Source organism: Styela clava, chromosome 7 (assembly GCF_964204865.1).
Source record: "Styela clava chromosome 7, kaStyClav1.hap1.2, whole genome shotgun sequence".
Taxonomy (NCBI): Eukaryota; Metazoa; Chordata; class Ascidiacea; order Stolidobranchia; family Styelidae; genus Styela; species Styela clava.
The window spans coordinates 21,727,913-21,748,821 of record NC_135256.1 but is presented as its reverse complement, the minus strand read 5'-3'; the positions used below and the strand labels follow the sequence as shown (position 1 = coordinate 21,748,821).

General features: G+C 38.1%; 2 protein-coding genes across 2 annotated transcripts; both read left to right on the top strand.

The window, feature by feature from the left end:
- Window positions 1–251: 251 nt before the first annotated feature.
- LOC120328687 (putative ATP-dependent RNA helicase DDX46) lies at window positions 252–5,617 on the top strand. Its single transcript, XM_039395217.2, has one exon. The coding sequence runs from the start codon at window positions 356–358 to the stop codon at window positions 3,812–3,814; it is 3,459 nt and encodes a 1,152-aa protein (XP_039251151.2). The 5' UTR covers window positions 252–355; the 3' UTR covers window positions 3,815–5,617.
- LOC120328699 (lysophospholipid acyltransferase 5-like) lies at window positions 4,785–13,877 on the top strand. Its single transcript, XM_078114702.1, has 14 exons — window positions 4,785–4,922; window positions 5,628–5,731; window positions 6,233–6,340; window positions 7,260–7,366; window positions 8,045–8,138; window positions 8,505–8,542; window positions 8,730–8,837; window positions 9,295–9,365; window positions 9,441–9,549; window positions 10,460–10,546; window positions 10,914–11,074; window positions 11,331–11,478; window positions 12,067–12,225; window positions 12,835–13,877. Exons 2-14 carry the CDS (start codon window positions 5,653–5,655, stop codon window positions 12,946–12,948), a joined length of 1,383 nt encoding a protein of 460 aa, XP_077970828.1. The 5' UTR covers window positions 4,785–4,922; window positions 5,628–5,652; the 3' UTR covers window positions 12,949–13,877.
- The last annotated feature ends 7,032 nt before the right edge of the window (window positions 13,878–20,909 follow it).

The following is a 20,909-nucleotide window of genomic DNA, read 5'->3' as shown; positions in this document are numbered from 1 at the left end:
AAATATATATTCTGATCATTTTCTCAAAACAGCTCTTTCAAGAACTCTTTTTGGTTAAAGCCCACATTACAGCAGTATTTTGAAACCTCTAATCCCAACCTCCAGACCTTACATTGTTGATAATTCGAATAAAACTGTAAGAACCAAATACACCTTGATGCCTTGCGTGAAATTTAAAAAACTGCTGCATCTCTCAGTGTTGGCGCATGATTACATATCATTAATGATTAATCATCGAACATCTGAATTATTGTATTATTTTCTTTTTCAGGTTAGAAGCTGTTTGGGGTGTCGTCAAAATTAAATAAACATATAACAATAGCTTACAGGTTATAAGTGCATCAAAACAGATACAATGTCGGATAATTCCGAATCTGTTTTGGACAATGTAACAGATGAACTGAAGATTAAAATTAAGGAAGAGAAAAGCAGCATCGAAAAAACAGCAAAAAAAGAACGCAAAGATGGTCGTAAGCGATCTAGATCACGATCTAATTCTCGGGATAGAAGTTCACGAAAAGGAGGAAAATATCGCAGGGAAAGTCCGAGTCATAGAAGACGACATGGACGCTCATATCGATCCCGTCGATCAAAATCGAGATCCAGGTCAAGGAGCAAAGGAAAAAAGTCATCTTCAAGAAGGTCAAGGGAAAGACGGGATAAAAAGTCTGACTCTAGTCGTAGGCGGAAGCAAAGTTCGAGTTCCAGTAGTAGCAGTAGTGATGGTGAATCGAATGCTGAAAAAGCTGATAAATCTGAGAAAAAGCCACCCGAGGCCAAAGCAGAAACTTCAACGGTAACAAAGTCGACTAATAAAGAAAGGAGATCGAAAGAGAGAGGTGAGAAATCGAGGGATCGTCGATCTCGAAGATCAAGGTCACGAGACAAAAGAAGACGATCATCTCGAGAAAGACGTAGATCACGTTCACGTAATAGAGATTCAAGGTCAAAGAAACCTTCACGACATTCCAGGCAAAGTTCTAAAGAGAAAGAGACTACTAAATCTTCATCAGACAAAAAAGAGGCGGAAAAAACAAAAGAACTCAACACTGGTGACTTTGAGCAAGCAAAATTGGAAGAGGAAATGAAGAAGCGCCGAGATAGAGTAGAAATGTGGCGCAAAGAACAAAAATCTGCACTTTTGAAAGCAGGTGATGGCGATAGTGAAAGTGCTAATGGCGATGATAGTGGACCTAGGAAGACCTGGACTTTAGAAGATGATGATGACGATGATTTAAATGAAGAAACTGCAGATAATGATTTAAATGAAGAAACTGCAGATAGAGAAGAAAAGGATGAAAAGATGGAAGAAGAAACCAATGAAATATCGAATGAAAAGGACATGTCTATAGAGGAGGCAGAGGATGAAGTTGACCCTCTTGATGCATTCATGATGAATCTTGAATCGCAGAGTGATAGTGTGTACAAGAAGAATGCCTCCATGACGGAGAATACAGATGGCCCTAAGATTAGCAGAGTGGTTGCCGTAGCAAAAAGCAAAAATGAAATTGAAATCAGACCTGAAAAACGGAAAGGAGAATTGATGGAGGCTGATGTTGATGCCATGGAATATTCTTCCGAGGAGGAAGAGGAGTCACTATCCAGTGCATTTAATAAATTTCAAAGCAAACAGCGGAATCGAAAACTGGATACCGTAATTGATCATACTAAAATAAAATATGAACCTTTTCGGAAAAGTTTCTATGTTGAAGTTCCTGAACTTGCTGCATTGACAGAAGAAGAAGTTGCTGAAAGAAGAATGGAACTTGAAAATGTTAAAGTCAGAGGAAAGAATTGTCCAAAACCCATTAAAAGTTGGGCTCAAGTTGGAGTTTCATTTAAAGTTCTGAATGCTCTTAAAAAGGCTAAGTTTGAGAAACCAACGGCCATTCAATCCCAAGCATTGCCAGCTATTATGAGTGGACATGACTTAATTGGGATTGCAAAAACTGGTAGTGGCAAAACATTGGCTTTTCTTCTACCGATGTTCCGGCATATCATGGATCAACGTCCTTTGCTAGATGGAGAAGGACCAATAGCTGTTATCATGACTCCTACAAGAGAACTCGCTTTGCAAATTACTAAAGAATGCAAAAAGTTCACCAAACCCCTTCATCTCAATGCTGTATGTGTGTATGGAGGTACTGGTATCTCTGAACAGATAGCAGAGCTCAAGCGAGGTGCTGAAATCATAATATGCACTCCCGGTCGAATGATTGATATGCTTGCTGCCAACAGTGGACGAGTAACCAACATGAGAAGATGTACTTATATGGTTCTTGATGAAGCTGATAGAATGTTTGACATGGGTTTTGAACCTCAAGTTATGTTTATTATTAATTCTGCAAGACCAGAGAGACAAACTGTCATGTTTTCAGCAACTTTCCCTCGACAGATGGAAGCTCTCGCTCGCAGAATATTGGCAAAACCTATCGAGGTACAAGTAGGAGGTAGGAGTGTTGTATGTTCAGATGTTGCACAAACTGTTGTTATTCTAAACAGAGAACAAAAATTTTTAAAGCTCCTTGAACTATTAGGTTCCTACCAAGAACAGGGATCGGTTTTGGTATTTGTTGATAAGCAAGAACATGCTGATTCATTATTAAAAGATCTTATGGATAGCTCATACCCTTGTATGGCATTACATGGTGGTATTGATCAATATGACAGGGACTCTGTTATCAGTGACTTCAAAAATGGTGTTTCAAGATTATTGATTGCAACCTCCGTAGCAGCAAGAGGTCTTGATGTAAAAAATCTCATCTTGGTTGTTAACTATGACTGCCCGAATCATTATGAAGATTATGTTCATAGATGTGGCAGGACAGGTCGTGCTGGAAACAAAGGGTTCGCTTTCACTTTCATAATAAAAGAACAGGCACGTCATGCTGGTGATATTATCAAAGCACTTGAGCTCAGTGGTGCTCCCGTACCTCCTCAATTAGAAACTTTGTGGTTAAATTATAAGACAGATCTTAAATCACAAGGTAAAGAAGTTTCAAAAAATAGTGGTTTTACCGGAAAAGGTTTTAAATTTGATGAAACTGAAGATGAGCTTGTCAGAGAACGGAAACAGTTCCAGAAAACCGCTCTTGGAATGCATGATTCTGATGATGAATCTCCAGTGAAAGATATTGACGAACAAATCGAAAACATGTTCAATAGTAAAAAGAGAGTCAAGGATGTTGTTGGTCCTGTTCTACTTCATGGGGCAGGAGGAGAATCCGCTCAACCTGGAGGACCTCTTTCTGGATCTAACATAGAGAAGTTGGAAATTGCGAGACGACTCGCATCAAGAATCAATCTAAAGAAAAACTTAGGTGCTGAGGCACAAGATGTTACACAACAGGCTGCTACAGCAATTATGAAAGGTGGTCGATTTCAAGCTCCCAAAGTGAGTGCGAAGACAATTGCAGAACAACTAGCTGAAAAATTGAATCAGAAACTAAATTATGTGCCACAAGAGAAACCGGAAGATGAAGAAGCTGATTCTGGATCAACTGTCAAGCGTTATGAAGAGGAGCTGGAGATAAATGATTTCCCACAGACTTGTAGGTGGAAAGTAACTTCTAAAGATACATTGGGGCAGATTAGTGAGTACAGCGAAGCTGGAATAACAATTCGTGGACAATATCTTCCAAGTGGTAAAACTCCGGAAGAAGATGAAAGAAAATTATATTTGGCCATTGAAGCCACTTCTGAAATGGCAGTTCAAAAAGCTAAAAGTGAAATCACTCGTCTTATTAAGGAAGAGTTGATAAGATTACAAAACTCTTATCAACCTATTAACAAAGGACGATATAAAATTACATAAGTTGGTTCAAATATACGAGTCCAGTTTGTCCCTTATGTGCGATGATTTATTATTCAAATATTTGCTTTATGGTGTGATGTGATAGTGTATAAGACTGCATCATCAAAAATATAATTTTTAATTTGATAAATCAGCGATTGAAGCCTACTTCAATACTTAACTGTGTTGGCATTGCAGATTACACATCCCGGGTTAAAGCCACATGCCTCCATCTCAGCCAAGGCGTATTAAATTGGGTAGACAATGCTGATCTGCTTGTATAAAGCGAAATTCGCAATTAAGCAAAAAAAAGCTACAGTAATTTTCAATTAGAAACTGGCTTGAACTATGCCCCTTAACCTAGTTGTTGACTATAAATTAGGTTTTTTGTTTACCTGGTTGTTTATTTATATCGTTTAGCATAAACAGAGAGTTCATTTTGAATATTTACGGTATCTTTTCTAGTGTGTGTAGGCAATTTCATTTTGATGATATTTAGAAAAATATTCATTATTGTATTATTCTTTGTTCAGACTTCCTTATAAGTTTGGTCAATAGTTATAGCCATTGGCTAAAAAAGTTTGACACCCATTGAGCTGTAATTTAAAAATATATTTTGAATTTATTTGTAATTAAAATCTAATTTCACGTATGATTACTTGCACTGTATGTATTTGGTCCCAATGGCACGAAAGCTCAGAAGAAGGATAAGTAGTTAGTCCTGCAAAAGTCCCAATCGATTCTACGTTATTGGTCCTAACATAACCTCCTATCCTACAAAATCAGCATTGATATTTTTTTTGTCTTGTTATTTTTTTGGTTATTGACTGTATGCTGCAAATGAAACAGTGTCAGACCTTGATCATAAATTAGCCAAGTTTAGTCAACTCTGTTTCAAGATGTCTTGAAATTAATCAAAAAATTTGTTATTCTGACCTAACGTTTAATTTAATAAGATAGCCATAGATTTCTGATCTGAACCATGAATTGATTATGATCAATATTTAAGGGAAGAAGAAATTGAAGCATTGCGAATGTGATAGCATGAATTGATGGATGGAACAATTGATTTTGTCAATACTTCTTTATTGAGATGTTGATCGGGGCTATAAAATTAACATAAAACTGTGTAGGTTGTATTTGGATATTCGACTTTCAGTTTGTCAGTTTGTTCCATTCTTTATTATAAGGAATGAATGAGAAACTAAAATACCTTGAGGGAGTGTATGAAAAATGAATTGGAACCACTACACAAGATTTGTTGTTTTTTATGTTTCACAATAATGAATTATTATAAGTTTATCTTCTTGGAATTATTCAGATTTCTTTGTCATGAAATAATCCTTGACACACTAATAACAATTTTTCTGTTATAGTCTCAAGTAAGATCCGTTAGATTAGATGGGATTACCCATCGAGAAAGACTGTTTAGGTAAATCCCATCGGGTTGTATATTCAATCTTTTCACAAAAATAGAATTACTATTGTATTTAATATGCTGTAATATTGCATTGATAAATTATTCCAATCAAGTTTCTGAATGAAAATAATGAAAGGCTATATTTCAGTGGATAAACCTATGTAACTATTTTCATAGATCATCACAAGTTACTAAAATTCTGTTTTATTTTATGCTGTTGTTTGTTTTATTTATTATCAAACCACACAAAATACATGGAGATTTGTGAAGTTTCTACCTTTCTGAATTGGTCAATCGTTTTACCTTTGTAAGCTACTATATTATGCTGTTCACTGCTAAGTGCCTTTGCATTTTTGTTGTACTGTCTTTTTATGTTTCCACTTCTACTTTCTTCCTTATCATAGTCTTTTGTAGCACCAGTTCATTTGATGTTTAAAATATGTGGATTTTGGAAGAGGTTGCAAACAAGTTTGGCGTTGGTGAAGGAGCAGTCAAGTTATTACTGACTTTATACATAGGTAGGTACAAAAGGGGCTCTAAAAATAATATGATTCAGAAATCAGGACATTGAAATATTTTCAAAATGATATACCGGTATATAATAGTGCAATACCAAAAAATGTCGATTTCAAACCTAACCTTGACTTAAGGTATGAGAAATTAACACATTATGTTGTTTGTTGTCATACTCAGGAAAAGTATAAAAATTTTAATATGCTCATGTTGCAGTCAGAGAATTTATCTTGTCATAGAATTAATACATTTCATAATTTTGCTTCAAGCTGTTGCCAAGTTAATTCTATAATTTTCTGTTCTGAACTGAAATATATCAAAATTGTGACACAACCGAGATAGCACATTACCTTAATTTGTTATTGTTGTATCGTTTTATAAATTTTTCATAAAATATGTTAATATTTTTTATGATTTATTATTGTTGTTAGAGTGATAAATAATATTGACTTGACTCTGTCTAAATGTATGCTATCACTAATAGTATCATTACTCTCAATTTTCAGTCTACATATTTGGAGCAATTCACAGAAGATTTTTCTTCAAGACTCCAGCTTATGTCCAGCATATTTATTTCACAATAATTGGACTTTCTCTAATCTATTGGAATTATGGTGAGAATTTTCATTGTCTTATCTTTACAAATGTTAGGCAAGTGGTCTAAATTTTAATATTTAAACACGAGTATATTCATTTAAAATATTGTCCATAACCACTCAGAGGAAATGATACACATGTCAATGAATAGTGCTGAGGTAAACCAAGGAAGAAGTAGATAAACAAGTCACATTGCTGGATGATATTCATCGTAATATCCTAATTATTTCAATCTATGCTTGCAAGCATGATTTCAAATAGCAATGCACATCAGCTGATGTAGTGAGTTCTACAATCAAGCTTCAGTTGATAAATAATAGAGAATTTGCTTTTGTTGTGTTTTTGGACAAAGTAATGAAATTTTTTTCTGTATTTCTTGAAAAGAGTAGTTATCTGTCTTATGAATAAACTTTTATGTATGTTAAGAATAGGATTTACATATTTATCCCGGTAGGAAGGAAAGCCGATAAAACGGCTTAATCATATGGCGAACCACGGCCTCTCGTTCGGTTACCGGTCCAGATCGGGTATGCGATTAGCATGGAGATGGACTTACTTGATGGTGGAGGAAGTCGTAACTGACCAGCGGTTACGTGAACCACTCTACAGCGACGAGGAGTCCAGCAATCCTCTCGCACATAATTATTCCTTCATGTGAATCGAACCTGCAAACCCACAAAGAATAATCAGAGATGCGGTGGTGAGCTTATTTCTAACTCTCAGCACAATGCGCCACACTGTGTTATATTAAAATAGCCTTACGATTGACAATATAATGATTGATTTGTTCGCATTATTCTGTCTCACTTATCAACCGCAGTACTTGCATTTCCCATGACCACTTTTGATCTATTCAGTAAATAGTTTATTTTTATGGCTATGTATCATGGCTATTGTAATATATTTGGCTTTATATGGCTTTGGCATTTGTTTTAGGCAATGGATTTATTCATTCAATCATCTGCATCACTGCACAGTGGCTGATTTTCAAAGTCATTGGAACTTCAACAGCATGTGTGGCTATATCATTTCCATTTCAATTGGTTAGTTGCTTGATTATTTTAATTTGTTTGCAATCAATGGATATAAAGTTATATTTAAAGTTGAAATTTGCCAAAGGTTGTTTGAATTATTTAAAATCAAACTTAATTGATTTCACAATCTTCTGAGGAATGGCAGTTTATTCCCACTAGGGGCATGCGACTCTCTGATCTATGAGCGAGAAGTTCATTACCTCCTAACCACACAGACCTCAACCAGTACATTGTTGAATTTAACATTCATAGTTTTGTTTTATCGTCAATAACATCAAATTCGAGCTGAATATTTTTCCACTTTTGAAGAATAATAAAGCTTGCCATAGACCTTTGTAGATTACAATTTTTCGTAATATTGATGGCTTCTTAGAGGTAGATAATTTTGGTCAAAATAACAGTAAAAACATACTTTCAATGGCAATCACTTAAAAAAATCAGAATCCCGATTTTTAAATAATGTTTTGTTTACCAGGTTCACTGCATCTCATTTTCTAGTACCTCTCAAACACATATTTATCTGTTGTTCCGTTCAAGGTTTTACCAACTTGGTCGTTTAACAATAAAAAAATAATTATCAATCAGATGACAGTTATTGCGAATGGTATTTGTAATTGCTGTAAAACACATGTTGAATTATGGTGAATTAAAAAGGATTGTGTTTTATATTTTATATCATTTTGACAGGCTTATCTCGTTGCTGGCTATGTTGCGACTTCAACTGAAGGATATGATATTAATTGGACGATGCCACACTGTGTCTTAATGATGCGACTTATAGGTATTTTATGTTGTCTAGTCAAGGTGAAATTATTTTAGTCAATTGGTCAAAAAACTAAAGTAATAACCATCAAACTTTTGGAACTTGCCTGTGGTTAATATTGTGATATAGCAAGTTCAAGCCTCTTTCTTGAATGGTAGATGACACAAATAAAATTCATAAATTTTCTATCAAATCGGTAGATACGAAATTCTTTGAGCTAATTGTAATTCATTTTTCTGAATATTTTTATGGTATTATGATAAAAAACTGGTTATTGACTGTTACCTTTTGCTTTACGATCCACTGGATCTCTCCACTGGAAATATAGCATTGGTAATATCTTTGTTGCATCCTTTTATCAATATTTTCCCACGTCTGCTTCAGGTTTGGCATTTGATATATATGATGGCCATCGTGATCAGGTTAGACTTTTTATTTTTTCTTATTATTTTTTTTTTATTATTTTCATATTCAATGCAATTATAATTTTAAGTATCAATATCGTATTGCAGATTACGATAATGTCAATATTGTTTGGCAAATTCTGTGACTAAATTTCATAATATATTTTTTGTTTTCTGAATTCTTAGCAATGGTATGTTTTATCAGGAGAAGGTCACCCCTGAACAGAAGACATTGCTCATTAATGATGTTCCATCTCTTCTTGAAATGTTTGGTTATTGTTATTTTTATGGAGGATATAGTGTTGGGCCACAGGTATTGATGTGTTTTTTATATTGTTGCTACAAGTTATTGTCATCATGTAATCAATCTGTTGGACCGATAAAATAGCATCTTGTTTACCGGTATTTAACAGCACGGTTCTGGGGTCAGAGTTTGACATGTTTATATAATTATTGGAACATGATTCGTATGGTCAAATCCGTAGAGTGTAGAAAATTTGAATTATTTGGAGTATGAATTTTATAAACTTGGAATGGTGATCACTGATTCAAAATGTTTATAAGTCTGGTTTAGAGTCGAATTTAAATAGCTAATAGTTTTGTGCTGGGTGTAAATTTTTCTAGACTCCACATTGTCCACAAGCATAGTTAACATTCTGGTATAGTAACTTGTTGAAGGCGACCAAATATGAGAACTGTAATTTCAGCTTAATGTTAACTACAAAAACAATGTTATTTCCAGGAGATCACATTTCTTTATGCTTTAACAGTTTCCAATCCGAAGGTTCCGCGAAATGGTTAATGGTGAACTTACAGATAGTCCAGGAAGAAGACCAAAATCGTAAGTACAGATCGCATTTGCAATAGTTCAAACTAAATGTTTTCCGGTTTATCTGACCTCTGATTTCTATTATAGTGTTGTTCCTGCTTTGCGAAGATGTATATCTGGCACCACTATTCTTGCGCTTCAACTGGCATGTGATGCATATTTTCCAGAGAAAATGTTGTTTAATAAAGATTTTGAGGTGAAGTTGAGTTGTTTAATTTGGAGCTGCAGCTTAGCAATATCGCATCAATGTGTGTGATGATGATAATCTATTTTGTTCTCTTGAAAAAAGTTTTTAATTGTGATTCATCAGGTTATTTGGTAAAGTTTATATCAAATATATATCTGTCATACATATCTGGCGCGGCTGTGTGGCTTATTGTGCTAAGCGTTAGGAAATTTGCTTGCCACCGCACCTCTGATAACCCTACGTGGGTTCACAGGTTCGAATCCTATGTTTGGATGGTTATATCCGATAGAATTGCTGGACTCCTCGCTGCCGTAGGGTGGTTCATGTAACCGCTAGTTATGACTTCCTCCATCATCAAGTCCATGCCCCCAAAAAACGAATAGCTAACTAATCGCATATCCGACATGGAATGGTAACCGGACAAGAGGCCGTGGTTTACCGTATGGTTAAGCCGTCTTATCGGTTTTCCTCTCCCCCGGGATAAATATGTAAATCTTATCCTAATATTGTCATAAGAAACTGTCATATGGTATGGCATCTCATCACACACAGCTTATGTAGAAGATTCTAGTCTTTTAAAGCTTAATGACTTTTACTCTGAGCCTCCCTTGAAGCAAATGTTTGAAAACTCCCTATAATATATTATTATTTTCTCGCACAGTTGCGCAATTCTTTGAAATAGGATTGAAAATTGATTGAATTTTTTAGAATATTTTGCCAATATATGACCACTTTTGAAAACAAGACAAAATAGTAAATTAAACTGTTTGTTTTCTTTGTATTACAAAATTCAGTTGTTTTTATCCGAAGATAACCAATTTTGCTTATATATATCATGTCATCTCGTTTTAAACAGTTCTTTCCATTTTGCCTAATTATTTATTTTTATTCACTTCAAACCTAGTATTTATTCTTACAGGAATCAAGTTTCTGGTGGCGAGTGTTTGTCGTTGGTGTCAGGGGTCATGTTTTATTTTACCAATACATGTCAATATGGATAATAAATGTAAGTAGGATTGTAGGAAGATATATCGATAATAACTGTATCGAAGTTTATTTGGTCGCTTTTTTGCATTTCCAAGTTGCTCCTTTGAAGTAACGATACTTCATCTGAAATGTGTGTAAATACAACAGTGAGATATTTTTGTTTTGCTGTTTTATAGTTTGCCTGAATGTTCAGGATTCAACAAATTTCTCTTTTATTAAAGTTTTTTATATATTACATTTTTTACGTCTTTCACTATAGAAGTTCCTGTATCAATAGCTACTGAAATGTAAGGAGCTATTTTGGGTATTACCTTACCTAACCCCTGGGGCCGGGACCAAGCGACCATTATTTAGGTTTTACTATTTATGCTATTAAATATCTACAGGAAGGTGTTTGTATAATGAGTGGACTTGGTTATCACAAAGTTGATGGCAAAGTGCAATGGGATGCTGTTAGAAATGTTCGAGTGAGAAAATTCGTTACTGCCAAGAGTTTTCAAGATATGATTGATTCATTCAATATAAATACAAACCAATGGGTGGCAAGGTATGTATGAATTGTAGGATCGAATGTTTTGCTTTGGAAATATTTTACTTGAATTGTATTTTATTCTTGAATCATTAATAGGGTTAACATTTCACAATATTCTTATAGAACATCTTACACAATATGTTTATAAATGACTTTGTAGTGATTGATTCAAATTTTCTTTATTTCCATTAATTAAAAAAATACCCCATTTAGTACTCATTTTTATACTATTTTTTTGTATTGTGTTCTGATTTTTCATGTACTTTCACAGGTATGTTTTCAAACGTCTGCGTTTCCTTGGAAACAAGACTGTGTCTCATCTTTCTACACTGTTTTTCCTGGCTATATGGCATGGATATCATGAAGGATATTTCACTTGTTTTTTCTATGAATATATTGTGATGACCGTCGAAAGACCGGTAAATTTAAATATTTTTTCTCTAAATATAATTGGTATGGATGAATGTTGAATTACCTTAGCAATATAACATGATAATTCAGAGATCTACTTTTCAGACTCATTAATATTGGAGATTTTTCCATTACGTTAAAGCATTTTGATGTATTCTGAATCTACTCAACTCAAACCACACTTTTTCAACTCTGAGAGATTCATCTTCAAATAATTATATCATCCGAACATATAAAAACCGACATTCCAATAGCCTGAGAGTTGACATTTTCCTAGACTGAATGTAGCTTTGTTCCCGTCACAAGCAGTTTTTAATTTATCATCAATATACTTGACAATGGAACAAAACATATCTATATTTCATGTATAACCGTGATTAATAATAAGACATTTTTCTTACTCTTGTACAACACAATCCTAAGGTTTCATCCATCAATTGTCATGCAAGACTGATGCTAAATGGGAAGTGTTACACCACATATTATTTTGATATGGTGTTTCCTGACAGCATTCACTTGATTTGGTTTTAGTTTGGTGCTTTGGATTTTGCTTTGAGCGAATTTTTGTGAAAAACAATATTACCTTGTATTTTCAGTTGCGAGCAGAGTTGAAAGATACATCCATTTATAAATCTCTGATCGCTTCCAAATCTACTTCTTGGATTCCCAACCTCATTGGTTTCCTATATGTCAAACTTCTATTCGGATATTGTGTCCTTGACTTCTCTCTACGGAAGTGGAAAATTTATGCACCGGTATGTTATCTTGATGTAGAGCAGGGGTGTGCAACCTGCGCCAGGCAGGCCAAATGCGTGAAAAAGTCCCAATTTTGAATGTTGTGCGGCTCTCAAAAAGAGTTTTCATTTTAGTTTAATCCAGTATGTGCGAGTTATTCCATTTCCCTTGCAAAGCCTATACCTGAGCTTGTGCGAAGCGAACAACGCATGCCATAAGATCAATAGCCATCGTTTTTGTGCCTGCACTATTATGAAGACTAAGTTAAATAAAGGTGCAGCCTGCGGTTTCACCCAGTTATTCGTAACTGGCCCTCCTGTATTAAAGGTTGCACACCTTAGATGTAGAGCATCAATTGATTTTTTAAATATCATCTATATTATATTTTAACAGAAAATAAGCTTACAACTACAAAAATTAGAGTGTGAGTTTTTTGGCACATTACGATTTGAGAAAAATATATTGTTTTTGACCTGAATTGAATATTATTGAAGCAATTTCATTCTAAGATGTAAGAACATAAATGAACACGAACTGTGTTGCCACATTGTCATAATCTACAATTTAGGCTTGTGTATGCCAATTATGTCTCATATTTTTTATAAAAATATGTTGTTTTTAATTTTCAGATATACAGGTCCATTTTTTACTATGGGCATTGTGTCTACTTCAGTCTCTGGATAATTCTGAAGATCAGAGCATCTATGAAGCAAAAGCAACAGAAGGAGAGCAAACTCGAATGAGAATCTATGAACTACAAACACTATGCAGATTAACAGCTTTAGACAAGTTTTAGACTGTTTTTAATATATGTTTACTGACAATTTATTAAACTTTAAATAATAAGATTCCGTTCCATCAATTGTAATCAAGTCCTGAAAGAAACCTCAATTTTGATTTCGCATTATACTTGTTATAATGCACGATATGTGTTATTTTGATATTGCATTCCATAATTAATTAATCTTTCAAAAGTGAACTTAGCATTGATTGAAAGAACCCTCTGCTGGTTTATTCTGCATTCCCAGACTTATGCTTATCGTTGTTAAACTATTCAAACAAAACGCCTCTAGTAGTACATGGAAGTAGGGTATATACCTAGTTATATGGGCGCTCCAGAAGTATGTGTACCAATACGGAGGTAGCTAATTTTGTTTGCCTACTTTACATCAAGTTGTGTAAAGGGACTGAAACCTATGGGCAGGGGGTATATTCACACAGACAGTTCCCGAACTCGTAATAGAACTAAAAAAAGGAAAATTGGAATAAAATTATGCCCTATCCGGTACACATACTACGAAGTAACGTTATATGGAACGTTATGGGGACACAGCGGCGACTTTTTCTTTGCCAAAACTTTTTTTCCAAGTTGAGGAATTTCATCTTGAATACGGCTAATAAATGATACAAGTATATGCAGAGTTTTGAATATATAGCTACCTGTTGTTATATTGTTGGATTAGGTATTATGATTTTATTTGAAGTGAAAGTACTTAGGAAAAATGAGATTTGAAATAATATACTAATACTAACTGTATCAAATTCATATGTATCATAGCAATGATTGCTTCAAACCATGTCTCATTATTTCAATTTCTACTTTTTGGTAGTCATATTTATTACTACGGCCTGCATCATTTTTTATAAATGCATTTAGCATAAGCATGAAAAATTTGAATTTGTGTTTATTTCATTATTATGGTTAGGGGTATTTGATGATATACCAGGCACATTCCGGATCTGTAATAATACTTTAGCTCAATTATGAAATCTGTTGCACGTTTTTGAATTGACCGAATCATCACGTTCGCTTTATGTAATTCAGCAAATGGAACAATTTTCTCTGGATGTTCTCCCGCCCACGTCTCGTGATGGGTGGCGATAGCCACAACAAAAAACAAAAGCCAGCGGCCAGAGATATTAATGGAAGGTCTATTACACGAAGCGTTTCATCAGGGTATGTTACGGAGAACCGCAAGTCCTAGAGACAAGCGGGTGGTGTCAAAAGATAGCTGAGGGTCCCAATATACCAAAGAAAATTTTTCAGAAAAATCGGGCCAGAGGAAGTGGGCCAAATCGAGATTTTAGTGGCCCAAAAGTGAGGATGTGCGACATTGCTATTTCTAGGCTGTCAATCAGGTCACGCAACAGTGATTTTGGGGTTTAGAAGCCGTTTAGCTGCGTTTCCGGGCCGGGAAACGGTTTGCCCGGGTATTGGGAATTTTTCCAAACATGTTTGGGGGTGGGGGAAGTGCCCCCACCCCCCCAGTGACGAGTAAACGTGTAGAAAGCCACGCCCACTTAGGAAATATGGTTTTTGGGCGATTAGGAGCACTTGGAATCGGTTTTGGGGCAAAGTGATGTATAAATATGGAAGGGACTAATTAATAGAATATATTACCACCCGAACTTTGGGGATTCCCCTTCCCCGTAACGGTCCAGTGAGCTCGGAATGTTGCGCTTGAGATTTGAGATATTTAGAAAAAAAAATACATAGGTAGGTTGAGAAAGTTTAGTTTAATACTTTTTCCAAGGAATTTTTTTGCTCCCGTGCCTCCGTCACGGTCTAGTGATTTTGGCCTTTTGACGGCTAATGAAGGGTTTTATCGAGAATCTAAAGGCATGGGCATGATCAGAAAAATTATTCCAATCACGTATCAGCGGAATTTTTTTTCCCGTAGGCTTCAGTTACGGTCCAGTGATTTTAGGCCATATCTCGAGAACGGTGATAGATAGGGGTCTCATATTTGGGTTATAGAAGGTAGTTGGAGTGTAGTTTATGCCTATAAAATTTCGTCACGGTCGAGTGATCACGGACTTTGGAATTGATAAAAATAGACTCCCGTCCATACAGATAGTACTGTTTATGGTAGGGGGCGTCAATGGCGTCGGTCGGATCATGCCACGATCCGTCCGACGCAACAGATGGCGGCCAGAGCGTCACGGACATACCCGGCTTGGGCCGAACCAACCATTTGTGCGCCCGCGGCCCCCCTCGTCGTGTGCCGCAGGCAGACGTTTTCTTCTGGATGGGATCCCGCCGTCTCTTTCAATGCAGCGATAGCTGCCACAAAAACCAGGCACCACGGGCCAGGATGATTAGGTTGTGTATACAGAATAGGGGTACAACAGGGTATGTTACGGAGTTCCGCAAGTGCTAGAGACTCGCCGGTGGTGTCAAAAGATGGGGGACGATCCCAAACTACTAATTAAAATTTTTCAGCACGATCGGGCCAGAGGAAGTTGGTCAAATAGGGCATTTAGTGGCCCAAAATCTAGGATGTGTGACATTGCTATTTCCATGCTGTCAATCAAGTCACGCTAGAGTGATTTTGGGGTTTAGAAGCCGTTTAGCTGCGTTTCCGGGCCGGGAAACGGTTTGCCCGGGTATTGGGAATTTTTCCAAACATGTTTGGGGGTGGGGGAAGTGCCCCCGCCCCCCCAGTGACGAGAAAACGTGTAGAAAGCCACGCCCACTTAGGTAATATGGTTTTTGGGCGATTAGGAGCACTTGGAATCGGTTTTCGGGCAAAGTGATGCATAAATATCGAAGGGACTAATTAATAGAATATATTACCACCCCAACTTTGGGGATTCCCCTACCACGTAACGGTCCAGTGACTTCGGAACGTTGCGCTTGGGAATTGAGATATTGAGAAAAAAAATACATAGGTAGGTTGAGAAAGTTTAGTTTAATACTTTTTTCAAGGAATTTTTTTGCTCCCGTGCCTCCGTCACGGTCTAGTGATTTTGGCCTTTTGCCGGCTGTTGAGAGTTCCTATCCAGAATCTAAAGGCATGGGCATGATCAGAAAAATTATTCCAATCAGGTATTAGCGGAATTTTTTTTCCCGTAGGCTTCAGTTACGGTCCAGTAATTTTAGGCCATATCTCGAGAACGGTGATAGATAGGGGTCTCGTATTTGGGTTATAGAAGCTAGTTGGAGTGTAGTTTATGCCTATAAAATTTCGTCACGGTCGAGTGATCACGGACCTTAAAATTGATAAAAGTAGACTCCCGGTCATACAAACAGTACTGTTTATGTTAGGGGGGGGTAAATGGCGTCGGTCGGATCATGCCGCGATCCGTCCGACGCAACGGATGGCGGCCAGAGCGTCACGGACATACCCGTCATGGTCCCGAACCAACCATTTGTGCGCCCGCGGCCCCCTCGCGGCTGCCGCAGGCAGACGTCTATTCTGGATGGTTAGGCAACCCGAGAGCACTGAAAGTGCGTATGCACAGTATAGATCAGAAGCCTTTGCGCGTAAGCCAGTAGCCAGGACAAAGTTAATTAGAGTAGACCCCAACATTCTGGCTTTCCCGGGAAACTGTTGGGCCAATCGGGACGAAACTTGGCATGTACGTGGGGACTATTGCCAAATGAACCCAGAAAATTTTTCAGAAGGAACGGGCCAAAAGAAGTGGGCCAAAACGGGGTTTTAGTGGCACCAACAGAAGGTTGCAAGACATCGAGCTGTCAATCAAGTCACGCTATGTGATTTTGGGGTTTAGAGGCCGTTTAGCTTCGTTTCCGGGGCCAAGAAGCGTTTGCCCGAGTATTGGGAATTTTTCCAAGTATAATTGGGGGTGGGGGCAGTGCCACCACCCCCCCAGTGGTGAGAAAACGTGTGGAAAGCCACGCCCACTTAGGTAATATGGTTTTTGGGCTATTAGGAGCACTTGGAATTGGTTTTTGGGCAAAGTGATGCTTAAATCTCAAAGGGACTAATATATAGAATATTTCACCACCTGAATTTTGGGAATTCCCCCTCCCAATCGCCCTCCAGTGGCGTAAGAAGGTTGCGCACCTAAAAATGAAGCTATCGAGAAATAAAATAGATAGGTATGTTGGGAAAATTTAGTTTAACGCTTTTTTCAAGAAATTTTTTTTCTCCTACTCCCCAGTCACGCTTTAGTGATTTTGGCTTATTGCAGGCTTCTGAAGGGACTTATTAAGAAAGTAAAGGCATGGGCATGTTTAGAAAAATTATTTGAAGCCATTTTAGAAGAAATTTTTTTTCTCCAGTACCTCAGTCACGCTCCAGTGATTTTACGTTGTATCTCGAGAATGGTAAAAGGTAGAGATGTCATATTTGGGTCATACAAGGTAGTTAAGGTCTAGTTTATGTCAAAAAAATTTCGTCACGGTTGAGTGATCACGGACCTTAAAATTGGAAAAATGCGACTCCGGTTAGGGGTGATCAGTTTATTACAGGGTATTTGAACTTCTTAATGGACTAGAGTAGTCGGGGGCACAGCGCCGGACGAATTTCCGTCATTCGTCCGGCGCAACGACCCGGGTCCTCCAACAAACTTCAAACAAACATATGCTTCTTAATTTACTAAAAATATTTCCATACATTTCCCCTCGCGGGTAGCGCAGCGACCTTCCCCTGGATGGTTAGGCAACCCGAAAGCACTGAAAGTGCGTATGCACAGTATAGAATCAAATTTCGTTGCACGAAAGTCAATAGCTAAAGCTAACTACTCTAAGCGACCGTGAATCACTATTATCTGAAGAACCACAGGGCCGATCCGGACGAAACTTTGCATGTAGCGGGGTCTAGTTACCAAACAAACACAGAAAATTTTTGGGAGCGATCGGGCCAGAGGAAGTGGGCCAAAACGGGATTTTAGTGTCCCGGAGCTGCTGATTGGTCAATCGGCTGTCCGTCAAGTCACGCGAGAGTGAGTTTGGGGTTTAGAGGCCGTTTAGATCCGTTTCCGGGGTCGGAAAGCGTTTGCCCGAGTATTGGGAATTTTTCCAAGTATATTTGGGGGTGGGGGCAGTGCCACCGCCCCCCCAGTGGTGAGAAAACGTGTGGAAAGCCACGCCCACTTAGGTAATATCGTTTTGGGGCTATTAGGAGCACTTGGAATTGGTTTTTGGGCAAAGTGATGCTCAAATCTCAAAGGGACCAATATATAGAATATTTCACCACCTCAACTTTGGGACTTCCCCCTCCCAATCGCCCTCCAGTGGCGTAAGAAGGTTGCGCACCTAAAAACGAAGCTATCGAGAAATAAAATAGATAGGTATGTTGGGAAAATTTAGTTTAATGCTTTTTTCAAGAAATTTTTTTTCTCTCACTCCCCAGTCATGGTCTAGTGATTTTGGCTTATTGCAGGCCTCTGAAAGGACCTGTTGAGAAAGTAAAGGCATGGGCATGTTTAAAAAAATTATTTGAATCTATTTTGAAAGAAATTTTATTTCTCCATCTCCTCAGTCACGCTCCAGTGATTTTACGTTATATCTGGAGAATGGTAGAAGGTAGAGGTGCCATATTTGGGTCATACAAGGTAGTTGAGGTCTAGTTTATGTCAAAAAAAATTCGTCACGGTTGAGTGATCACGGACCTTAAAATTGGAAAAATTCCACTCCGGTTAGGGGTGATCAGTTTATTACAGGGTATTTGAACTTCTTAATGGACTAGAGGGGTCGGGGGCACAGCGCCGGACGAATTTCCGCCATTCGTCCGGCGCAACGACCCGGGTCCTCCAACAAACTTTAAACAAACATATGCTTCTTAATTTACTAAAAATATTTCCATACATTTCCCCTCGCGGGTAGCGTAGCGACCTTCCCCTGGATGCTACCCCGCCACGTCTCGTGATGGGTGGCGATAGCCACAACAAAAATCAAAAGCCAGCGGCCAGAGATATTAATGGAAGGTCAATCACAGACTCCGATCCAACAGGGTATGTTACGGAGAACCGCGAGTCCTAGAGACAAGCGGGCGGTGTCAAAAGATAGCTGAGGGTCCCAATATACCAAAGAAAATTTTTCAGAAAAATCGGGCCAGAGGAAGTGGGCCAAATCGAGATTTTAGTGGCCCAAAAGTAAGGATGTGCGACATTGCCATTTCTAGGCTGTCAATCAGGTCACGCAAGAGTGATTTTGGGGTTTAGAAGCCGTTTAGCTGCGTTTCCGGGCCGGGAAACGGTTTGCCCGGGTATTGGGAATTTTTCCAAACGTGTTTGGGGGTGGGGGAAGTGCCCCCACCCCCCCAGTGACGAGTAAACGTGTAGAAAGCCACGCCCACTTAGGTAATATGGTTTTTGGGCGATTAGGAGCACTTGGAATCGGTTTTGGGGCAAAGTGATGTATAAATATGGAAGGGACTAATTAATAGAATATATTACCACCCGAACTTTGGGGATTCCCCTTCCCCGTAACGGTCCAGTGAGCTCGGAATGTTGCGCTTGAGATTTGAGATATTGAGAAAAAAAAATACATAGGTAGGTTGAGAAAGTTTAGTTTAATACTTTTTCCAAGGAATTTTTTTGCTCCCGTGCCTCCGTCACGGTCTAGTGATTTTGGCCTTTTGACGGCTAATGAAGGGTTTTATCGAGAATCTGAAGGCATGGGCATGATCAGAAAAATTATTCCAATCACGTATCAGCGGAATTTTTTTTCCCGTAGGCTTCAGTTACGGTCCAGTGATTTCAGGCCATATCTCGAGAACGGTGATAGATAGGGGTCTCATATTTGGGTTATAGAAGGTAGTTGGAGTGTAGTTTATGCCTATGAAATTTCGTCACGGTCGAGTGATCACGGACTTTGGAATTGATAAAAATAGACTCCCGTCCATACAGATAGTACTGTTTATGGTAGGGGGCGTCAATGGCGTCGGTCGGATCATGCCGCGATCCGTCCGACGCAACAGATGGCGGCCAGAGCGTCACGGACATACCCGGCTTGGGCCGAACCAACCATTTGTGCGCCCGCGGCCCCCCTCGTCGTGTGCCGCAGGCAGACGTTTTCTTCTGGATGGTTAGGCAAGGAAAAGCACTATAGTGCGTCATGCACAGTATAGATCAGAATTCGTTGCACGAAAGACTAGTCCAGAGTATGTTAGGGCAGACCCTACGAGTTACCATTTCCCAGAAAACTGGCGGGCCGATCGGGTTGAAACTTTGCATGTAGCGGGGGACACTTACCAAACGAACACAGAAAATTTTTCAGAACGATCGGGCCATAGGAAGTGGGCCAAAATGGGCTTTTAAGGGTCTGGGGCCTGTCATTGGCCAATCAAGCTGTCAGTCATTCACGCTAGAGTGATTTTGGGGTTTAGAGGCCGTTTAGCTTTGTTTCCTGGGTCGGAAAGCGTTTGCCCGAGCATTGGGAATTTTTCCAAGTATAATTGGGGGTGGGGGCACTGCCCCCACGCCCTCTGTGGTGAGAAAACTCGTGCAAAGCCACGCCCACTTAGGTTATATTGTTTTTAGGCAATTCAGAGGCATATGAATGGGATTTTGGGTAAAGATTTGCCTAATTCTCAAAGAATATAGCTAATTGTAATTTTAGTTACCGGAAAATCGATGTTTCCCCCTCCCAATCGCCCTCCGGTGGTGTAAGAAGGTTGCGTACCTAAAATTGAAGCTATCGAGAAATAAAATAGATAGGCATGGTTGGAAAAATTAGTTTAACATTTTTTTGAAGAAATTTTTTTCCTCCTACTCCCCAGTCACGCTTTAGTGATTTTGACTTATTGCAGGCTTCTGAAGGGAATTATTAAGAAAGTAAAGGCATGGGCATGTTTAGAAAAATTATTTGAAGCCATTTTAGAAGAAATTTTTTTTCTCCAGTACCTCAGTCACGCTCCAGTGATTTTACGCTATATCTCGAGAACGGTAAAGGGTAGAGATGCCATATTTGGGTCATACAAGGTAGTTGAGGTCTAATTTGTGTCAAAAAATT